We start from the raw sequence: 22,888 nt of genomic DNA on the forward strand, positions 1-22,888 counted from the left end.
TGGTGCATTACTTATCCACTGGGTAATAGCTGTTATGGTTTTCCTTGTATTTCTTTTTTTGGGGTGTGGGGATACATCTATTTCTGAGAGATCAAGTGTGAAATTGTGCCCAAATCAGGGCGGTACTTTTGATATAAAAAGGTTTCTGAGGCAATAAAATACTAAGTGTGTACATATGATGAATGACACTAAAGGACAATTATCACCAGTGAGTGACAGGCAGGACTAAAATGACATAAGTGAGTGTGGCCTCCCTTTCTTTGAAGATGACCTAGAGCCAATCTTGGGTATCAAGGGCCCTCAATGCACCAGAAAACATGCAGGCATTAAAGCATGTAAACTAAACTGCTGTACTGTAATTGAGGACCAATTTCAGGACTGTGTTTCACTTTGAAGGAAATTGGGACATGTGGAGTTGTAGCACAAGTGCACAGGAGCTGAAAATGCAGAGCAGCTCCAGCTGTTCTGAATAAACCCTGAATGGCCCTTGCTGAAATGATTATGCCTTAAAATACAATGAAATACATCTGATGAAGGAGAAAACACAGGAATTGGTTACTTGCCCTGATCTTCTTTGTTTCCACATGTAGTTTTAAGCAAAGTCTAATTTCCTCAGGTACTATTAAACAATTAATTAATTTAATTATCTAGATAGTATGGATGCCCGTTTGGGTAGCACGTTAATTGGAGCCAGTTCTTCCTTTGATGCTGAAGGTGATCACAATCTCCTGAGTAAGGCATTAGACTACTAGAACAAACCTTGCACAGCAAAAAGGAACAAAAATATGCAAATACAATTTCAAATGAAAAGAAACTTGCAAATGCTGCTTTATTGAATTCTTCCAATAGGGAGGCACTTTTACATTAAAAAAGAAGTGCAGAGCTTTCATTATTAACTACAAAACCCTAAAGTATTACTCCATGAAAACAAAGAGAAATAGTGTCTGTGTGACAAAGTGATTGGTTTTTCTTTTCATTTCTATACAATTTATTATATTTAAACAAACAAAACCTAAAAAAAAACCTCTAGAAAACAACAGCAAAAAATCTTTTCTTCTGCTCCTGCAGGCCAGAAGCACTTAGAACACTGATGACTCTTTGCTTTGTGTTCCTCATCTCTTACCTTCTGTGCTTTCTGTATGAGGCAGTCTGACCCAGGGGCTTTCCAAGATTAACGGGTGCCACAGAGATAAATAAAGTGTTCATGTGTTTATTTGATGTCAAAAGTCTCAATTCAGCTCTGCCTTGCATGCAAAACCTGCTTGTTTCAGTCAAGTTATTCTCCAACTAATACCTGCATGCAGAGTGTGTGTGCTGGTACGGTGGAAGAACAGGGAAGGGTGACTGCAGGAAAGGATTTCCCCTCCATGGAGTCAGAATTCCAAGCTTGTTTTCCATGCCATCCTAGAAAAATGACCTTGTGTTAATGGCACTGAGCCCCTGGTTATCAGCTTCTAGCTGGGCTGAACTGCGTGAAAGTTGGGAGCAAATCCTGCATTGCACTACCCAAGTGGGAACTGAAGTTACCAAGAAATTCAGCCAAAGCAGTAATAACACAGAGGGGCTCAGGTTCTGCACTAACCCTTGCATTTAACACTGGAAGAAACCTCCCTGATGTCACTCAGAATATCCCTGGAGAAAGGCAGTCCTCCAAATGAATATTGTCACAATCCATCCTACTGGACATCCACTTCAGTGTCTCAAGTGAAGACAGCAGAGCTGGGGTCAGGAATGCTGGCAGATAAATGCCTCTGCTTGATGGATGAGAGGATATATTTATACCTCACAGCAATTCTCTTGCTATTTATTTGGTTTGGGGTTAACAAAACCACCAGGTGAGCTGCACAGGGAGGCTTCTGGTGCTGTGAAAATGAGCTTGGAAGTGGAAAGAACACTCAAAGGATGTTAAAGAAATATTGGAAATGCTCAAAATCAGCACACCTGAGGAAAGCAATACTTTTCTAATTACCTGTTGGTTTATTACAGTTGGCTGAGCAGAATGTGGCTTTACATTCTGAGGTTACTGGCAAAATTCAGGCTTTCAATGGCAACAGGGCTCACAAATAAATCTGTTCTGGAGCTCCCTGAAGGCAAGGTTACCCTAAATAAAGGGAATATGATGGATCATCAGACTGTGCTTATGTTGAACAGTGCTAGGTTTGATGGAAGAAGTATTTGCTGCAATTCCTTGGTTTTACTCAGCAAATTCCAGTTTGATGTCCTGTGATGCAGAGCTCCTTCCTTCAAGCCATTTCCTCTGTTTTTCAAAATTACCTGGGGTGTGTTTTAGCCACGTTGAAAGTAAATGACCTGACCTGATCCAGAACTCTTTTCAAACTCTAAAGCTAGTTCTAAAGACAGACAAATTAAAGCTGGTCCAGTATTACCAAAACTGTTTTCAAACACTGAGCTACCTAAAGAAACACTTCCATTTTGAAGCTGTTTTACCATCGTAGATACAACCTGTAAACATATTCACAGAGAGTTTGGGCTATAGATTCCAGGATATTTTTCCTTTACCAAAAGCACATATTACAAAACCTGTAGAGATTTTTCTTTGCATGTTACACTTGACAACGTTTAGTAAGTCTGGTTTCATTTAGATTCTAATACATTAAAATTATCTGCAACTTGTAACTTTGTGCTGATATATGAAATAGAAGATGTAAAATTCTTTCTAAACAGAAATTCCTAAATTTTCTGTCCAAGCTAAATATGTCAAAGGACATAGCATGAACACGAAAGATAAATCGAGCTTTAAGATTTCCCACTGATATATAAAAGAATGTTTTACAAAATTTTGAAATTGATTGTCTCTTTCCAGCTGAACAGAGAAGGTTTTTTCCCTCCATTCTATATAGAAAACCACGCTGCTGCTTATTTCCCTGGCACATCTTGCATGAAATAATGCAAGTTCCATTATGGCATGAGACTAATTACACAAATTACATCTGAAAGACAAAAAAGTTAAATTAAGATCTGAACAGTTATTGCATGATCAGTGGGCACGAGTGAGATCTGATGTCGTTGTGTTTGGAAATGGCTTCATCCAGATCCAGCTGTCTGTTATTGACCTTCACCTCCATGCAGCCATTATAAAAAGCAGTCACTGGTGTAGCACCCAGAGGAACATCTGCACAGAAACACATTCAGTTCATTAGGCCAAGACATGCAAATTCCTATGGATTTTTCAGGTCAGTCAAAACATGGGGAATACTCCACTCCCCATCCATTATTTAGTCATGGGAGAAAAGGAGCGATTTGGCAGAAACACTTGAGTTGTTCTCCCTTTTCTTTAAGATCAAGATCGAATCAGCAAAGCTGAGAAAGGCCAGTAAAATGTTAAACATGCATTAGAAGGCTGCTTCCATCCAGAAACTGAACTCCAGGAATGTTTTCCATAGTAGCTTTTCCTGTATTAACAACAAGAGTTTGTTTCCTGGAGCCCACTGTTCTTGTCCTGAGCTACAAACAGCTGTTTCTGGGCTCAGAGGTCACACAAAGAACTGCCTTGCTTTTGCCAGGAAGCTACTCTAGATTCCAATCTGCAGCTTCTCACTTGAGGCACCCCTGGGAAATTCCCACATTTTCCTACTTCCTCACTGCTGCTTCCAAGTGAATTCTCTGTGAAAGACTCCCTTTATCTGCTGCTTGTTTAGGGTTTTTTTGGCTTAGTATCAGATCATGGATGTTTGCAGGAAACAATATGTTAAGCACAAAATCAAGCAGGCATTGCTGACAAGTCTTAGGGTACAACTGGCTTCTTACAAGGTAGACCTAAGGCATGCAGGCACCTTCAGCAATTAGAATGAGGGTGATTAGGGGCTGTTATCAAAAGCACCCTCTTTTTTCAGGTGTTAATCACCACATCCCTCCTTAGGTGATAGATTTGGTTATCTTAGGAACCAGAAATGCTGTTTTGTCATGATTTTATTTTGCTGTAAGCTGAAGCATTGCACAGAGTCCTATATAATTGCTCCTTTCTGCTTTTTTCCCCCCAGTGAGGAAAACACTGCTGTCACAGAACCATGGAAGTTTCATTTAACCTGCACAGGTTGTGCTGGAATAACAGGGGAATACTGCCACCACTGTTACTGGTTTGTGGAAAGGGCTGACAGAAAAGGGTCTTCATGAAATTCATGGGATTTTTGAATGCAGAGGCTTGGTTTTTTTGAGGGTTTTGTTGGTTTGTTTTATTGTGTTAATTTGCAAGTTTAAGATAGCTTTTAAAACTTAAAGACAGAGATGACAGAAAACTGAGATTAAGGAGCAGCAAGTAACTAATACTTGCTTCTTATCTCTTTGGGATGCCTGAATAATGCAAAGCCCTTCATTCTCCAGATGTCAATTTTTCTGTGGCTGGCAGTGTACTAAAAGAGAATCATTTAAGCATCACATAGATGAAGAGGCCCAAGAAATGACTGGAACCTTGGTTACTGTGGCTCTGTTAAACTGCTGACTCACCTGTACTAAGTAAATACTGACTCATTCCTTGGCAATTCAAGACATGTCAGTCAAATTTGTAGCATTTTCTTAGGAATTGTGATTCATTCTCCACAAAATAATAACAGGATACAGAAAAGCTCTATAAGTAGCAACACTATAACCATGGCACCTTTCCTCTAGCAATTTTCAAGTTATAATTCAGGTTTTGATTATTTCTCACCTGGGCAATGTTCTTTTTCTTCTTGATTCAGCCTGAAGTCAAACTATTCATACAGAAGTATGTGCACACTTTCTGGACAAAATCATCCTTGTGATAAGGATAATGTTGACATTATCTCTCAATAATGTTAACTTGAAGCTTGCTTTGATCAAAATATTTGCTGTTTCAATGCATTCTCTGTCTCATAAAGATTGCCAGTCATCTCTGGCTCAGAGTTTAATTGTTGAAACCATATTCCTGACTTCCCATTCTGCACTTCTGACACTTGGATTATTTACAAATGCCTGCTTTTCCTACATTTTTGATGCAGTTCCTCAGCTGTGCCAGATGGTGGCATTTCAGAAACGTGCAATGCTCACCCAGCTCAAAAATCAAGACATTTTCCAAATTCAAACCCCTAGAGAGCTATGCCTTAATGTCCAAATACTGCTACTGTTAAAAAGCTGGCTGCCTCCAAAGCTGAAATGACTGGAGGAAACACGAGGCACCTAAGGGGAACCACCCCCCCTTTTTTTTTTCTTTCTTTTTTTTTTTTTTTAAATAATTGTAGGCTTCTCCTAGCATGGGTAAGGCTGAATACAATCAGGCTTGTAGAAATAATGAAATTAATGAAAAGAAACAGGTCTCACCTGGCACACCACCCAGGTAGGTGACAACATTTGCCATCATTGCTTGATGCAGAGTTGAGAGTTGCTCAGAGTTGCTCCTGTCAGTGTGTGAATCAACAGCCAATTCAAGCTCCTGTTTGGTCACTAGAAGTCCAACCTGCACTCTTCTGGGGGTGCATAACTTCTTTGATTCCAGCTGTGCAACAATGATGTTCCCAATGGTCACAGTGATTTTCTAGATGGAAGAATGGTAGATCACCAAAGATGTCAAATGCAACTTTAATAAATCATTACACTTGGTTCTAGTGCACTTTGTATTTGCAAGTAGAAGAAAATATTAAATACTGGTACCTTCAGCTGGAAAAGCTGATGTGTAACCATCATTTCAGATGATGAATGCCATTCTTAAATTTATAAGTGAGAATGTTTTACAAGGAACAGCTCTGGCTACAGTTCTGAGGTGAAATCCTGTTTCACCAACAGTTTTAAAGGTACCCAAGCGTTCACTAGAGGTTCTTATTTTTGGAAAAAAAAAACTGCATTAACTATGGTGTATAATTATGCTCTAGCTTGGGATGGCTGATGTAAATGAAAACTTAAGGACAACAAAATCAGTTTATAATTTGGAACTAACATGATGCCCTTACTGTATACAGTGCTCATAGTTCCCTTTCTGCTCTGTGCATTTGGAAGGAAAGGTTAAAGAAAACATGATGGGATGGATCTGAGCTCAGACTACATAATGTAATCTCCCTGGTATGAGTGATTAGTGCTTAGTCACTGCTGCAGCAATCATTAAAAGACAGATATTTTTTCACATTATTACACAATCCAATTTTCAAAATACTGAGGCTACCAGCTGCACTGCAAGTGTGTGAGTAGCTTTTTTTTAGTTTGATTTTTCACCTGGCATCTGCTAGGAGAATTGTAAGATCACCTGTGAGTCAGAGGAGTTAGAGTCCACTATGGACAATGCAAGAGGCACTGTTTCATTAGAAACCAAGGCAAACATAACACCAGTGTCTGTGGATGGGCGAATAGTCAGAGTCACATTTATTAGCCAATCTTCAGCACTGTCAAGATTATCTGTTTTAAAGAGAATAATTGAAATTAGTAAATCCACCTGCTGATGAAAAATTAATATGGGGTTAAAAATTAGTATTTAAATCTTTTCCCTACTGTGGAAAAATTAGTGCTAATTTTTTCAACATATAGAAAGAACTATAATTCTAAAGAAACGAAAGCAGATAAGACAAAAAGATAACAAAACCAACTAACTTTTAATGCTGGGTCTTCAACAGTGGCCAACCTTTGCAAATAAACTTCTGAATGTAAAGCACTCCAGACACTGAACAGATAACACTACTGTGATCAGAATCCTTATTCAAGCAGATTCCTAACAGAAGTTAAGGGAATCACTGGTGGATGCAGAAGTGTATTGCTTTGTTTGTGTGCCTTTTAAAATTGTCTTTCTTTTAAAATTTCACCAGTTCCATAACTCAGTCCAACAAAAACCACAGGAATAGAAAAAATACTTACCATAGTTTATCTGGAATGCTGCCATTCCAGTGCCAGGGTAGAAGGATCCTCTCCCCACTGATACTAAACAGTGTTTGCTTTGTTTTTCTTGAATAACTTCATTTACTCCTGAATGTCCCTGGTTCATCAAGTTCCAGGCCCGGATACAACCATCCAGACGAGGGTTAATCTACACCAGAATGACAGCATTGGGGGTTTGAGTCCAAAATTGGGGTTAAAATGTTAATAATGAGGCATTATTTTCCATATCAGCTTATTTCTATGTAGGCAATACCAGTCTTAACAATGCTATAGGTTACAGAAGTGATGCTGGGAGAAAACCAAGCAGCAGGCATTTGGTACCTCAGCTTTCAAAAGGTATTTATGGTTCAGCATTACCCACTTTGCTCCCAGGGGTCTGGACAACTAGAGACTGCTTCTACTTTAAAAGCTTGTGTTGTCACCTAGACAAAAGGACAGCAGATTTTCTGTAGCTGAAAGAAAATGACCACTAGCAATGCTCCTTGTTCAAAGCTTTACCTTTATACCAAAGTACAAAGACATTTCTGGAATTCTTTTATATTGGATAAAGGGATGTTATTGTATTGTTCCATGATTTTTTCTCTGCTTTGCTTTTAAGCAAAATTGATTTTTTAATTTTTTTTTTTAATCTAAACACTCTGTTGATTGCCAATTAGTTTGAAGGCTCCTGGACTGTAAAGAAGAAAGTTGCAACAATTTGACTATGGCCATTCTTGAGGCTGGGACACTGAAAGAATCATGGGCCTTGTCCAGCCTGGGCTGTTGTAAAACCTTGTGAAAATGAAAGCTCACTGTGCTGCCTGCACAGTGAATGCTGCACTTATTCAGAGCTTAGCAAAAGCCAGGACCAGGACATGAATCACCCTGAAATGCATTCTCAGCAGCAGCAGTGCTGGTAATTTAGGGAATTTTGAAGCCATATTAGGAAACAGGCTACAGAATCCTCAAAGATTAGATCACAAGTGCTGTGGTTTTACAAGTGAAGCCTTACTGAAGGCAGACTGAAAAGCTTCATACATGTTTATTTTCAAAACAGTGGTTTAATAAGCACATTTTCATTTTCTAAAAGGGTTCCATGCCAGGCTTGCTTCTTCTGTGACTTCCAGGACTACACAACTGAACAGAGCATGATCAATCAATGTCAGTCTTATTATTATTTAATTACCTGTTTAACAAGAGCACCTCCCACTCTGCGAGGCAATCCTGCAATGTACACCTTGGTTTCCAAGAAACCCTGGGATTGTTTAAACAGAGTTCCTGGGCTGTTAATACTCATCACAGCCTCTTTAGCTATTTTTACACTGATGCTGTGTTCTAATTCTTCAACTGATATCTGGAATAAAATACAAATAATTACATATACACACATACAAAAATGTAGCCTACATTATATTTTTTAATAATTACATAAGCCAGATGAAGCATGACTAATGTTTCTTTAAATATCTACCTTGTAAAAGAGTTTTAGTGCAGTCACTACTTAAGCTGTGTTTAAACCTGATGCAGGAAAGCTGTCCATATCTAGGGACATTCACAGGAGGGTAACAAACAAAATCCAACTGACATTAAAAATGTGGTGTGCTCTATAGATTGTGTGAGAAAGGCTTTTCATCTCAGGTGTAAAGGCTTGAAAAGAGAGATGAATTTTTGGTTCAGCAGATGTAAAACTCACTCTAAACACAAAGTATCCAATAACTGTACACTTGACCATGCAATCACAGTTTTGAATATCCTGCCACTTTCCTTTTCATGTTTAAAATTAATGATTGCTATGTTGATAGCTAGAGGTAATTATCTTCTCTTTGATTGTTAAAAGGTAGCAGAATTTCCTGATGCAAGGCATTCCTGTGCATTTCTCGGCTGCTTTTTAAACCTGGGGTTTGAGTGCATCATTTTAAGCCTTTTAGTAGTTTAGTTTAGCTCAGTTTCTCCCTACTTTATTTATCAGCATCTTTCCACAGTGAGTATAAGGAAGTGAATGGGAGAATGAAATCTAACTTACTATATGCCACAGTCCATCATTAATGGCCTTGCCTCCACTGGTGACTTTTGTTCCAAACTCATTCTTGAATTGAATCTCAATCTTCCCATCCCTAAGAGCAAGCAAGATCCACGCTGAGTTGTCCAGGGATTCTGCATACAGGATCACTCCCTCTGTGTCGTACGTCCGGAAATCAAACTCTGCTGTAAATCTGAGTTGTGAAGAAGGAATCTTAATAAGAAGACAGGAAAGGTGAAATACTGTACAGCCTAGGATAACTCATTAATAGGGTCAGAGAAAGGTTCATAGATAGTAACTTTTGGTGTCTCGAAATCTGAGCAGTTGTGATTTTTTGCACAGTTAGTCAAAAGCAGAATGGAACATAAGCCTTGTTCACTCAAATCCAGTGGGAAGTTTTCAGGTTAGCACTCTGACCTGGGATTTGAAAGAACCTTGGTACAGTTCCCAAATTCACTCTGAGCTTTACTTGTGAAGGATATCCCAGTCCCCTGAGTAAGAAGAAAGATGTAATATTCCTATTCTATTTTGCAGGGATGCAATGCAGACAAAATAGAAAATTTATTATGTGCTTCAGTACAGCTGGGTTGCCAAGTGTTGTCCTGGAAGAATTATAACCTAGGAATTTGCTCTGCCTTTCTTGGGCCGTTCTCTCATCTGAGGATTTGTTGGCTGGATCTAGGTTGAGTGTGTGTATGTAGCAAAGCTGGAATTTACTGCGCAGTAGAGGAGAGTAGCAGTAGAGTAAAAAACAGTTTTTGGAACTAGACAAAGCAGATTAAAGGTGAAAGCAAAGCACTTGGAAGCTGGGGTTTGCCAAGGCAGCTGTAACTCAGAAGTGGGTCGCTGTCCCTCGCAGTGCTGCTCTATGTCCCCTAGATGGGGCTGTCCCTCGCCAGACGCACCCAAACCCGCTCTGTATTTACACCGGGCTTCAAACATCTATCATCTCTGAAAGCTCTTCCAGGACAGCATTAGCGCCCGGTCAACTTGGAACAGCGGCAGAGGGCAGAGTTCTCAGTATTTATGTCCATCTGTACGGTTCTGAGGCTCTGGGGATCACCAGCTCCACAGCTGCTGCTGCTGTTACCTTCCAGTCGTTTGGTCACTAAGGCAGGGAACGCTGCAATTTTGGCTGCTGCAGCAAAGAGGTCCAAGAGCAACAAAGGGGTCAGTGCCAAGGGCAATCGCTCTGACAGCTGTAAAGAAAATCATCCAGCTGGTCCCAGACAAGGTACTGTGCTCTGTGGGCGTCCTTGTGACACTCTGTGGGTGAAAGGAAGCCCAGGGAGGGGCAGGGGGGCAATGGCCTGACTCTGTTGCTCAGCAGGATGGGCAGAGCATGTCTCAGCTTCTTCCCAGAGCAGGGGTGAAGGGGCAGCAACAACCAAACTAAAGCCATTCCCATGTACAACTGGAAGTCATACTGTAACTATTTGCATATCACTTGTGAATTTTATGTTGATAATTCTAAATGCCTTCCTGTTTATTCATTCATTCATCATGTAAAGGTATCTTATCCAAGGGGGAGATGGTCATAAAATTTAGGCGTGCAATGCATTCTTCCAAAACCCTCAGAAAATTAATGGAAACAAATGTCATTCCAATGCATACTTTTATCAATAGCAAATGCTTACCTTGTGACATTTGGCAGTTTGAACTTTAGGTAGAGAACAGGAATTCCAATAAATTGCTCTGCCAGGTAAAGCAGTTGATAATTCTTTTCAAGATTCAGTGGGATACACTCAGTAACAGACTGAAAATGGTAGAGAAAAAAATCTGTTAAGAAGCAGCTCCTGTTGTTGCCAGCTAGACTTTTTTATTTTTAAAGTAATGACTTATCTCTGGGTTTTTTTTGGTTTTTTTAAACTTGAATACCTATGTACAAATGAAATGGTGTGGTTTTGCTTTTGCTTGAAATATCCCTTATTTAAACTGCTGGAGGATTATCCAGGTTGACACACAGTTCTGGTGGACTGAAACTAATATTTAAATACTTAGTTTTTGAATTAAGAATTCCAGTTTTCCATCAAGCACTTTTCTTTCACCAGGGATTTATGACACCCACCTTCTAGGAAACTATAAAGATCTGTTATTAAAGTTCTGCAGAATCTAAACCTGCTCAGGTGTTAGAAGGGAACAGACCAGAGCTGTGTAAAAGAGAAATTAAAGAATCACAGTGCTTATGGACAAGTAGGAGTCTCAAAGCCACTGTGATCAAATTTAAATTCCTCAAAACATTCTGTGACTGTCTTCCACTCTGACTTTGCTATGCCTGATGCAGCAGTTCCATTAAATGTACAGGTGCTCTACTTGAATTTTATGGCTACTTCATTTTAAGGCTGCTGGTGTCACTAGTCCTTAGATTAAATATATTTTCAGCTGACTGATTTTTTTTTTACCCAATTAAAAGGCATGAAACTAACTTCTAAATAGAGAATTAATCGTTGTTGAACAACAGTACCGAAAATAAGAGCATCCTCCAGTCTCATTACATCTCACCATTTCAAGGATGAGCAAAATGAAACAGAATGACTGCCAAGTGCTGTTCATTAAATTTCAGAAAGTACAAACAAGACCTAATACACAGATCCTGGAACTTTTGTCAGATCTCGCTCCTGCAGTTTAAGCCAAATTTTGTTATACTCTGTTAGAAGTGTTTTATTGTTGTTAGAAGTGTTTTATTGTTGGCAGTTATCTGAGCTCACTTCACATGACATCTCAGACTGCCTGAACTTTTCAAAGTATACAGAGAACGACTTAAAAAAAAAATCCTTGGACTTCAATCCTTGAATCCCAGTTCTCTGGAGTTTCAAACTTCCTACTCCTAAGAAGTGTAAATTTTCAAACTGATCAAGAGCAGCCCATTTTGGCTGCAAGATGTTCTCCAATTGGCAAGTATTACTGAGTTCTTTTCCTTAAGCTATGGCAGATGAGAACTGTGAAAAACAATCCAGGGTTTTTTTCAATCCAAACAGAGTAATTCTGAAACAGTGAGCGAAAACTTTTGCACAGCCTAAGGAAAACTTGGGAACATATGGACAAAAGGAACATTCTGTCTCTGAGTGGGCTGAACAAGAATTATTTGTTTGATAGGAGAAAGCTGAGGCTTATTTTGGAAGCAGCAGGGAATAAAGATGCCTGGCTAAAGCAAGCTGCTTTTGACAGGACTCCTGTAAATGAGCATGCATGAACTGAATGGCATCCAAATCTGTGCTGCTTTGTGAGCCAAACCATAGATCAGAATCCCCAGCATTTTCTCAGGAATTTTTAATCAGTTCTCAAAAACCTTCCTATTTTCCTTAATCTAGCTATCCTCTCATCAAGAAATACCAAACTTTGCCATTTTTCCACATGGAATTTTACATAGCACAATTTACCTCACAATTCTTCATGTCCTTAGAGAGCTTGAACCCTTTCTTGCCATCACAATAGCAGCTGTAACTTCCTGGTGAGTTCACACAGAGTTGAGCACAAATATTTTCAGCACATTCATCAATATCTAGGGGAAATCAAAGCAGACAGACTTTTTTTTTTTTTTCATGGCACAGACTGAAAAACTAACACAAATTAATGGAATAACAGACAAGAGAGGTTCTCTGGAATAACATGAATCCAAAAGGTGATTTAGTAATATGATAGAGGCCTAGAGTTCAGAGCTGGAGACAATTTGTCTGATATCTGAGGCACAAGGTGGCTGAATAGTGAGAGACCTCATAAATTGCTACCACAGATGGCACAAATCCCATTCTGTGTCAGATCTCTTGCTTTCCTTGTAAGACACAATGAGAACTCCAATTATTAAAAGTATGTAGGGCAAATATGTGAAGAAAGTATGTGCTTTATTAATATAAACCCAAATAATCTCAGAGCAAAATACCTTTTAAAATAAGATACAATAATCTCATCATGCCTAAGGTTCAGATAGCATCTACTTGTGGAGAACAGTCTGATTTGAGCTGTGATTTAAGCTAAATCAATAAAAGTATTTCATTTTTTATTTAGTAGGTTGTGTAAAATAAGTAATTTAGAAATGAAAGGCTGTTTAAATGGCCAATGTAAATTTTTCATTTCTAATATAGAAGCAAAATCTCACCTTGACAAGACACTCCAATTAGGGTGACTTGGACTTCAGATTAAAGCAACTGCAATGTTTATTCTGAAACAAATAGCCCTTCTAGTGGGAAGAAAAAATTTTGTACCAATGCATTCATTTAAATCTGGGGGTTTTTAGGACTAAAATACTTTTTTTTTTTTTTTTTCTGTTGCTTGGAGGAAGAGAGGTAATGAAAAATGTAACAAACCCTGCTCTGTTCTTCAGTCTAATAGTACCTGTCATCACAGAGATAGCTGTGCATAAATGTATGTAAATTCAATTTTCCTAATAAGCATAATTGAGTTTAGCCACCTACGAGCAATATGACAATGAAAAGCTCATGTCATTTAGTATTTCTGTAAGGCTACATTCCTGTCAGGCTGCACAATCCTGTCCTTAGACAGGATTTGGTGACTCATTTAATGTGGTTACAACAAGGTCTAAAAGCTTAGCAGCATAATCCTCCTGCTAGGGAGGTAAGACTTTCCCCGTTGGAATGTCGTCATCCTGCAACCTCCTGAATCCATGTCCCAGTAGAAACACAGCACTTACATGGGTTGCATCAAATTGGATTTATCTGAAGAAACCCCTAAGAGGAGTAAAAATTAATTACTGTGAACTTTTTCTCACTTTAGTGCATGCAGGAACAGAAAATTGTCAGTAGTGTTTTAATCCCATAGTAAGTGGACAAAGACCTGACACCTGGATATGTAAACACTGCCACTGTGCAGAGCTTTGGCACTAAAGACCTGCAGGAAAAGCCATGGAGCAAAAGATTCATGGCCAGCAAGAAGCTGCTTTTGTGTCCTTTTGAGCAGTAATACAAGGCAGCTTTTAAAATCAAAACCAGTCACTGATAGATTTTCTTTAAACTGACAGTGTAGAATATTCATCTTCATTGTAAAACTCGAAGAGCTTTCATATCTGTTTACAACTGAAATTTAATTTCTGATGTGCAGTAAACAGAAACTTTAACAAGCACAGAGAAATAGAACATATTCTAAGACAAATATGCAAACACTTTCAACACTGGGTAAGTTATGGTCTTTGTATGCAAGTTATCAATACTTCTCAACTTTGCTATAATTGTTACAGAACTTTGGAAATTTTTAGTTCCAGACTGTCATTTCAGGAAAAGTTCTTTTGGAGCAGCTCCTTTTTTCACAGTTCTTTCTCTGGATATTTAGAAATAGTTTTATTTGACATTTGAGAAAAAAACATTAAAAAAAACTTTAGATAACTGCCATGCTGTCATGTAATACAGCCTGACAACAATTAATTTAATAAAGAATGTGAAGATTCAGAAATGCACTGGTAGATGAGGAGCTGAGTTTGGTATAGCAGTGGATTAAAAAAAGGGGAGGGGGATGATGAAAGAGATGAAAAAGGGGGAGCTGGGGACAAGGACCCACCTTCACAGTTCTTGGAAGTTGAATTATATGTGTAGCCTTCTGGACATTCACACTCATATCTCCCCTGGGTGTTTTTACAGATGGCTGTCCCACAGATGTTTGGATGTAGCACACATTCATTTATATCTAGAAACACAAACAAGTTATTAAAAAACAACTCTCACTCTTGCACACCATTTTTCTTCCCAACCTTATCCAAAACAGTGCAAACTGAGTGAGGTTGGCACGATTTCTTGGTAACTCTACCATACTGTCACAGCAGACTAGAGCTACAGCCAGAAAGATTTGCAGAGGGCTGGAAAAGACACTTCTGCATGCCCCCAAGTGAAAAAATTCTCTGCCTGCCTCTCTTTCCCATCCCTTCATGAGGGTAACAGGGAAAGGGATGCATGTCTAGGAAGGCAGAGAGAGAATCAGGCTACAGAGTTCCCATAAGCTACACCAGACTGCCTAGTAAAATTCCATCTTAGAAAAAGACACCCAGAAAGACAAGAGATAATCCAATCAGAGGTTCTTCCATGCTACAATCAATTCATGTCAGTTTTCTTTTAATTGGCTATGCTGAGAGGTATTCAAGACCCTTACTGTCTCTCTCTATCCCCATTTCAGTGTCTATCTTCTGTCTTGTTTTCAATTTGTCAATGTCATTTTCCCAATGTAGATGTGACAGTGGGATTCAGGATATAGTATCAATCTTACTAAGTGACTTTGAGACAGAAAAATATCAGATCCTGGCATTACTTCACTCCCACTCATGAATGCAGGGTTTTCTGGTTTTCTCTGTGGTTTTGTAAAAGTTGTGGAAATGGTGCTGCACAGGAGATTCTGCCACTGCCTTGCTTGGAGTCCTGGAACTGTACTAAGTCAAAGCTGCCCTGAATTCAGACTACTCTTCTACAGTTAATAAGAATATTCCAAATTCCTGGGTGTTTAACTCTGTAGTTGCATGTAATAAAATACTTGAGTGCAGTTTATCAAATGATTACACTGACACTCGGGGCACTAAGGTATATTAGTCTATTTTTATGGTTAATTACTTGTTTACAAGATTTTCCAGTATCTTTCCAAGAATTACAAAACTTCTAACCAATTTATCTGCTTGCCCTTTTTCATAAACCCACAGTCTTCTGTCATTCTGGCATGTCTTTGGACAAAAAAAAAAAAAATCTGACATCACCCAAAACTGTTGTTCCATTAAAATGGAATGAAGTTGTAATTTTTTCTAAAAATGCAGTAGGAACTGCTTATTATGTCAATACACAGTCTTTATTTGGAATGGGATGAAGCATGTAGGTCATGGCCAACAGCAAACACAAGCATGCACAGAAAAATTGTGCTGGGTGAATCAAAGAAAAATTTTTCTCTCCATTAAGAGATTTTTTTTATTCATTAATAATTTCTTCCCCAATGAACTTAAAACTGCAGAAAGAGCAGCATGGCTAATTAGGAGTGATTGAGCCTAAATCAGTATTTACCAGAGAGAATTTCCATGGTAACAATATCAGCTATTTGTATCATTTAGATTCTTGTTTCAGGGTGCTTAAAGGATATGTGAAACTGGTGTGAGACCTAAATGAGCTTTATGGAGCTCCAGTAATGAAGCAGAATCTCTTCTATAGCCATTCCCTCTTCCTTTCCTTGCTTCTTGATCCAGTTCATTATTTGGCTGCCCAAATGCCTGCAGTGTGTAAGGAACGAAAAGCCAAACTAAACTAGGGTTGGATTTTTCAGAGGCAAGGCAAGAGCATTTATGGAATTATTGGATCAAACCCTTCCCTCTCCCTGGTCAGCAGGCACTGTGGTGGCATGGAAAGATGTTCTCCTGAAGTCTCCCTACCTCCACAATCCCTTTTGTTGGAATGCATGAAGTAGCCATCTTCACACAGGCAACGGAAGCTCCCAGGGAAATTGGAACAGCGTTGGCTGCAACCTCCATTGAAGTCTTCACATTCATTTATATCTGTAAAGAAAAGGGAATCAAACTCTCTGCTGACAGGGAGGCATCAGCTGACCAGCTGCAAATCCTATTCAATGGTAGAAATGTAATTGTGCTTCTGAGAACCAGCATGCCATGAAATTGAAGACTGTACCTTCCTCACAGTTCTCTCCTCTCCATCCTGCTTTACAGACACAGGTATACTTGGCTTGTCCATCTATGCAATCCTTATATCCATCTTTATGGCATGGCAGGGGGCTGCACTGGTTTGAAATTTCTGTGGGATGGAAAACATGGGAGATCCTTGTTATTTGGGGTTATTTCTCCTTGAGAATCACTTTAGTCTTTCTTCTCTTTCTACAGGTCATGAAATAGGAAAGGTCTTGATGTATAACATGAAGCACCCCCACAACAATCTTACCACTTGTTCTGTCAGCAAGATTTCCTTAGTAAGAACATACAAAGCCACCAGTACTTTTTCTTTTTCAGGCAGAAAACAACTAGAAGACAAATTACTTGCTAAGCTAATCCCTGCAAGATGTGACCAGACTTTATATTATTATATTTCAAAGATGTATTTCAGTTTTTAAAGAACAGTGCTCTGCTCCATCATACTATCACAAATTTCACTAGAAAGTTCCAAGTTTCAAGAGCTCAAGATAAGACAGTTGAGTTTCTCTGTTTAAGAGTGGTCAGACAAACTGGTAATTTACTGCACTATTACAAACTGATCTGGAAAACATGTTCAGCCATGAGCATATGCACAGCCATGACCATGTATAGTGTAATTATTAAGGACTTTTTTTGCCTTCCATTGCTTTCAATGATAAGAACAGTGTCAAGTGGTTAAGGATAAGTATTATTCAAACTAACTGGAAGTTTCTTTGATATAACCAGGCTGTAGGAGGTTTAGAGAGATGTTTAAGCTGTGACAGTAGGAAATATGGTAAAAATGGCTTCCTATGAATTTACTAGAAAGAACAGAATTCATGCTGGGCCTGTGAATGCATAGGCATTAAATCAAACATTTGAGAAACATCCCAAGTTTCATGCTTTGTGACATTCTGTTTGGAATCAAGGACTGTGTTCCAGATAGTATTTGGATGATTTTTTCTTTTTTTTTTTTTTTTTTATTTTTAATTTTGAAATTTTCAGCAGGTAATGTAACTACAGGCCATAGAGAAGGCAGAAATGACAATTAACAAGAGACTCTCTTACTCTACCTGACAGAAGATGACTTGCTAGAGGCAAATGGTTTGGCATAACTACTAAAGATGTGGAAGAGTACAGAAGACACACTGGGGAATATTGCTGGGTTGGTGTAGAACAATTCTGTTTGCAGAAGAACTCTGCCTTCCATGTTGCAGTCAATTGTGTTCCTTTATCTTTATGAAGTTAAAAGCAGTCACTTAAACTGCTTTGTCTGGAAATGCTCTGTCTCACCTCACATTTTTTGGTCAATTTATGGTTTTGATTATTGAGTTTGCCTGAGGAAAACCGTTTTTTGTCTCTTTTTGTGTCCCTGTGAAATGCTTTTTAGCCACTGTGTGTTCCAACATCACCACTTACCCTTGACACAAGCCCTCAGGTCAGCTGGAGAGTCTGGAGTGACTGCAGCCACCCTGAACACCCCTGCTCGATGGGAGGCAAGGCAGCCTGCAAATGCAAAGCCACACAGTCAGCTCAGGGTCTAAACAACTCATTTACACTGAAATTACACCACTTGCTGCATGGCATCTTCAAAGAGCCTGTTCTCACAGCTGAATTGCAAAACTGGTCTGGGCATGTTAAGGACAGCTGATGACAGCCCAACCTTCAGAGTGCCTCTGTGAGGATCTCAGCACACAGGACATTCTCTGCACTATAATCAGCATGGAAATCATCCCAGTGCTAGGGGCAGAAAAACTAAACCAGCATTACCCAAATGAGAGCATCACTGACTCATACACTATACTTGTTTAGGGTTTTATTTTGTACTTACTTAAATATTTGGGATAAAAATATTCCTGCAGAAAGAAAAGAAAAAGAACGGCTAAGAAAAATTTCAAATAGGTAAAATAACAGCAAAACACATCACTGAATATATTCTGAAGTATATTTGTATTATAACTACAAAGGAAGAAAAGAGTTACTTTGAGTAACAGAATATAGGCCTGGTTTTCTATATGACAGTAGGTTGGGCTAAAGCAGATTATGTAATACACACAAGACTCAGTGGAGAGATTAAAATACTGTACTGAGTTGGACACTTGCAAAATGAAGGCAATGCAAATGAATTGGGTGTCAAAACTACTTTGAAAATTGTCTCTTTAAATGGAACAATCTTGCCCAGTGTTGTTGTTACTGGGAGCTGTGAATTCCATGTGCTTCTGTCTTTCCCTCTGCAAAGAACTACTATCTATGTCATACTCATGAAATACTTACAGTTTCAGGATTATTTTCAAAGATTTCCCTGGCTTCTTCCCTATTGCATAATTCTTCAATGCATTCTCTTTCTAGATTTCCCTTCTTACTTTCTTCCATGAAAGAGTTTGCTCGGCGTTTCCTCAGCAGGAACTGAGAGGCATACTGCTGGGATAAAACTTGGGAGAAACAAAGCATCTCTGTTATTATTGATCTCTTTTTGCAACAGCTGAAAAATGCTGTGAACACTGAGAAAATGTGAGAATTTAATACAAAATTCTGAATTAAATGCTTAGTCAGGAGTTGATGTTTGCTATTGTTTTGAAGTATGTGAGGAAGACATTCTAGGATTCTGTATGTGGGAGCTGTTTCTGATCAAAAAATCCTTAATCTGTGCTATTAATCCCTAATAGCATCCATGCCTGTAGCATAATTTACATGTCATACTCAGGACAAGATTTATTTGTTATGGTTATTACAAAGCAAGATATGTAAGCAACAAGTAGATAAAACAAGCTGATTATACTACCAGTTTCAGTGATCTGCAAGTAAATATTCTGACCCTATTAAATTTATGTGAGAGCAAAATTATGTTTTACAAATTCAGGCTACCTGTTATATGTTATTAACATAAATGTCATTTTATTTTCCAGAACAGTGAAGAGCAAGACAAAGGTGAGAATGCTATCCTGGGAATATCAAGGGGGACAATCTATAAACACATCCACATTTTACAAGGTAAAACAATCCCAGCCAGCTTTTATGTTTCAGAGCCAGCATGAGTCATTACTTAATTTTCATGTATCTGGTTATTGTCATTTTAGTGACTTTTAACAAGTGGTGAGCATTGAGAAATGACACTAAAAATGAAAGATGTCTGCTTCAATGTTCTTTGCAGAGCACACAACACTCCAGGAACAGCCTCTAAATTAGACTGCCTGGTTTCATTTTTGGATGCAGCTTGTGATCAAGAGAAAAATGGATGAGCCCAGCTGGAAGAAGTCCAGCTGATTGGGCTAAAGAGTGCAGATGACAGATGTTAACTGGAGTACACCACACTTTCCTCTCCTCAGCCTCTGCACAACTTAACCTTTCAGAGCTGCCCAGCTGTGTGAGGGCTGTGACACCTGCAGTGCACATCAGGTCTGGTGGCCATACATATTCATCCCAGCTCCACAGAAAAGAGCCATTCAAGCACACCAAGTCCATCCAGTACTGCCTGTGACAATTCCTCAAAGCCAGAACACCTTCATGAGCCACACCAGCAGCCAAGTGCCAGAGAAGAGCTCCCAGCTTCTCAGCACTAAAAGGAAAGAAAAAAATTAAGGAAGCTGACTAGAAAGAGCAACTAATGAGGCCCAGGGCTTGGAAAGGGACAAATTTAACATTTAACTAAAACCACACCATCCTAAACACATTAAAGGTCTCTACTAAGTGACAGGGAACATTCTGAAGTGCTGCAGTGTTGGGCAATGACCTGATGAAACCTTTGTGTTACAGCCTCCTGAGTGAATCTGACATGGGCTGAGCTTGTAACTACAAACTAATCTATTTGCTTTCCTTCTGGTAAAACGAATCATCCTGGTAAGGTAGCAAATAAGATTTCCTGAGCATAAGGTGGATGTACAGCTCACCTCCAAGGTTTTATAGCACACCTCCATCTCGGAGAGAAACAAGCAAGTTGCTTAGAAATGAAAGAAGTTCAATTAATTAACCTAAATGCTTTATTTCTCATGAATAAGAAAGATGCAGAAAGACCATTTGTACTGAGGCAAAAGGAGGGACAACAGAAATAGGAAAATTCTGTATTATAGCTGCTGGTTTATTTCCATGGGAGATCTCTACCCCCCACAAAGATGTTGACCTTTAGCGGCATCACTGTCATTTTCACATGATTTTAAAGTAAATAAAAGACAATTAATTTTCTGTTGTCTACAAACAGATGTAACACCTTCTACTTCATGTTTTCAGTACAGTGGGGCAATGGGAACAAGTCTTTTCCCCTACATCAGAGCAGTTTATCCTTCTCCCAAGCTGATTTCCTGTAACTTCTGACTGTAAATAAAACACATAACTCAGAGCAAATTCCATGTTTTCTTAGTGCAAATATTTCAATCCCCTTGCACAGAATTAGCAGTGTGTCTATTCATCTGTGTTTTAATTACAAAGATTATGATAGGACCTTTATTAAAAACAAAAAATCCTGACTGCTGCTGCTACCAGTCTGATTACAGGAAACTCCAGCCCATTTCTGACCCTGCCAAACCAAGTTAACCCTCAATGCACTCGAGCTGCTTCATGTGGTGATCACTGAAACCTTGTGCAAGTCCAGAGCCCAACAATTTCCAGAGGTGGTGTGCAGCCACTGTGTAGTGAATGCTTATCAAGCATCTAAAAGTGATGCTACTTAAAAAGAAAAAAAAATGTGGGAGAGGATGAGATTCAGTGGTTTCTTACAGCTGTTCTGTCATATAGATGCAACCATAAACCTGCTTAAAGTCAGCCACTTAAACATAACTTAGAGCTGCTTACCCAAGACCCCAGCCAAGGAAAGCAGCTGAATAAAACTGAATAAAAAGTGACACCACTGTAGGAAGTGGCACAACCTTGTTTGCACAGCTCTAACACTCCAGTGACAACAGTATCCTGAAAAGCTCCTCAGTGGCATTATGCAGCCACCAAAATAAAATTGGCCACTAATATTTACCTGCACCTTCTCCAAAATGCGTCCCTCACCTGTTGTTTGACCAAATCCACCTGCACTGAGGCTTGCAGAGACAACTTTATGACTATTGAAGGTATGAGCTGCACTTAAAAGCTGGTTTCTCTTCTGCCCCCTTTCCTCCCCTGCCATTCCAGAAATCCCTGGCACTGTTCAGAGCCAGGCAAAGAAAACTGGAAATATGGACCACAGAAATTTTGGATGAGCAGGACAGCTCATTTCCTGATGTTAAGAAAAATGACAAGATATGTAGTGGAGAAGATAAATGGAACCAAAAACGTGACGAAAACAGGAGAAAAGATCATTATGAAATATTTATTAGAAGGTTTATTTTTAGGACGTGTTAAAAACGTAACAAAATGAACTTTCATCTTTTGATACTGCTCCCTTCCCAAGTCAGATACCCCAGCACCTTTCAGAATAGTAAACATTCGGTTTCTGTTCTGCCAGTTTAATCATTAGTAAAACAGGTCAGAAACACGCTTACTTTGAGCTGCAATTCTGCTGCTTTCAGCCACACTGTCTTCTTCCACTATTAAGCTCAAAGACTTTTGTGTCAAAGACGGAATACTTTATTTTTTCCTTTTTTATCTGAGAGCACGTAGCTCTTAGCCTGAGAGGTCTGAACTTACAAACTGGGTGAGTGCCGCTGGCCAGACGGCACAATACAGCCACTTTTCCGAGCACACCTCGATCTCCCGAGGGCCGTCCTTGCAAGGGAACCAAGCTCCCTGTGCAGACACCTTCCCGTGGGCGGCTGAGCCGCTCACAGCCCCTAGTCCCAGCTCGGCCGGCCCGCAGGAACCGCTGCCGAGCCCCCGGGAGAACCGAGGGGCTGCGCGCACCCGAGCGCAGCGGCCGCGATGCCCCCGGCAGTCCCGGCAGCGCTGCGGGCCGCCCCTCGCCCCGCACCCGGCCCCGCGCGTCCCCCCGCCCCGCCTCGCCTCGCCTCACTCACAGGTCGCCGCCTCGGCCAGGGCGATGGCCAGCGCCAGCAGCGGGAGGCACCGCGGCCTCATCGCTACCGGGGGCGGCCGGGACTGCGCGGCTGCTGCTCAGCGGGGCCGGGCGAGGCTGTGGGGGCGGGAGGGAGGGGCGGCGGCGCGGGGGGGGGGGAGGCTGGGCCGTGTCCGGGCAGCTCTGCCCTGCGGGAGCGTCACCAGGGCGCCGGGGACAGCGCCGCGGGGGCGCGGGCGGGTCGCGCCTGGCCCGCCCCGCGGAGACGGCGGCAGCACACGGCGGGCTCCGCGGGCATCCCCGGCGGGAGCGGGGGGCGCACGGCGGGCAGGGCCCCGCGCCGGCGAGAGCGGAGCGGGGCAGGACGGGGCGGGCATTGCCCATTGCCCCCCATGGCTGCGGGGCCGTCCCGGCTCCAGCGTTTACTCCCGGACGGCGCCCGGGGGGGCCGGGGCGCGGGTCCTCGCCGCTGATTGGTCAATCCTCCGCCGGCACCGGGCGAAGCGCCCCTTCCTATTGGTCGGCCGCG

At 40.5% G+C, this 22,888-nt stretch overlaps 1 protein-coding gene across 2 annotated transcripts; it reads right to left on the reverse strand.

The window, feature by feature from the left end:
- Positions 1–804: 804 nt before the first annotated feature.
- Positions 805–22,480, reverse strand: PROS1 (protein S). Of its 2 annotated transcripts, none has more exons than XM_030234510.2 (15): positions 22,361–22,480; positions 18,702–18,859; positions 18,259–18,283; positions 17,847–17,933; positions 16,432–16,554; positions 16,179–16,301; positions 14,342–14,467; positions 12,214–12,335; positions 10,471–10,589; positions 8,837–9,026; positions 8,000–8,167; positions 6,814–6,982; positions 6,212–6,360; positions 5,296–5,509; positions 805–3,133 (listed from the first exon to the last, which is right to left on the reverse strand). In XM_030234510.2, exons 1-15 carry the CDS (start codon positions 22,419–22,421, stop codon positions 2,988–2,990), a joined length of 1,980 nt encoding a protein of 659 aa, XP_030090370.1. In that variant the 5' UTR covers positions 22,422–22,480; the 3' UTR covers positions 805–2,987. The 2 variants fall into 2 exon arrangements, with proteins under 2 accessions (XP_030090370.1, XP_050830382.1); XM_050974425.1 differs by lacking the exon at positions 22,361–22,480 and adding an exon at positions 21,890–22,114.
- Between the last annotated feature and the right edge of the window lie 408 nt (positions 22,481–22,888).

Source organism: Serinus canaria, chromosome 1 (genome assembly GCF_022539315.1).
Source record: "Serinus canaria isolate serCan28SL12 chromosome 1, serCan2020, whole genome shotgun sequence".
Classification (NCBI taxonomy): domain Eukaryota; kingdom Metazoa; phylum Chordata; class Aves; order Passeriformes; family Fringillidae; genus Serinus; species Serinus canaria.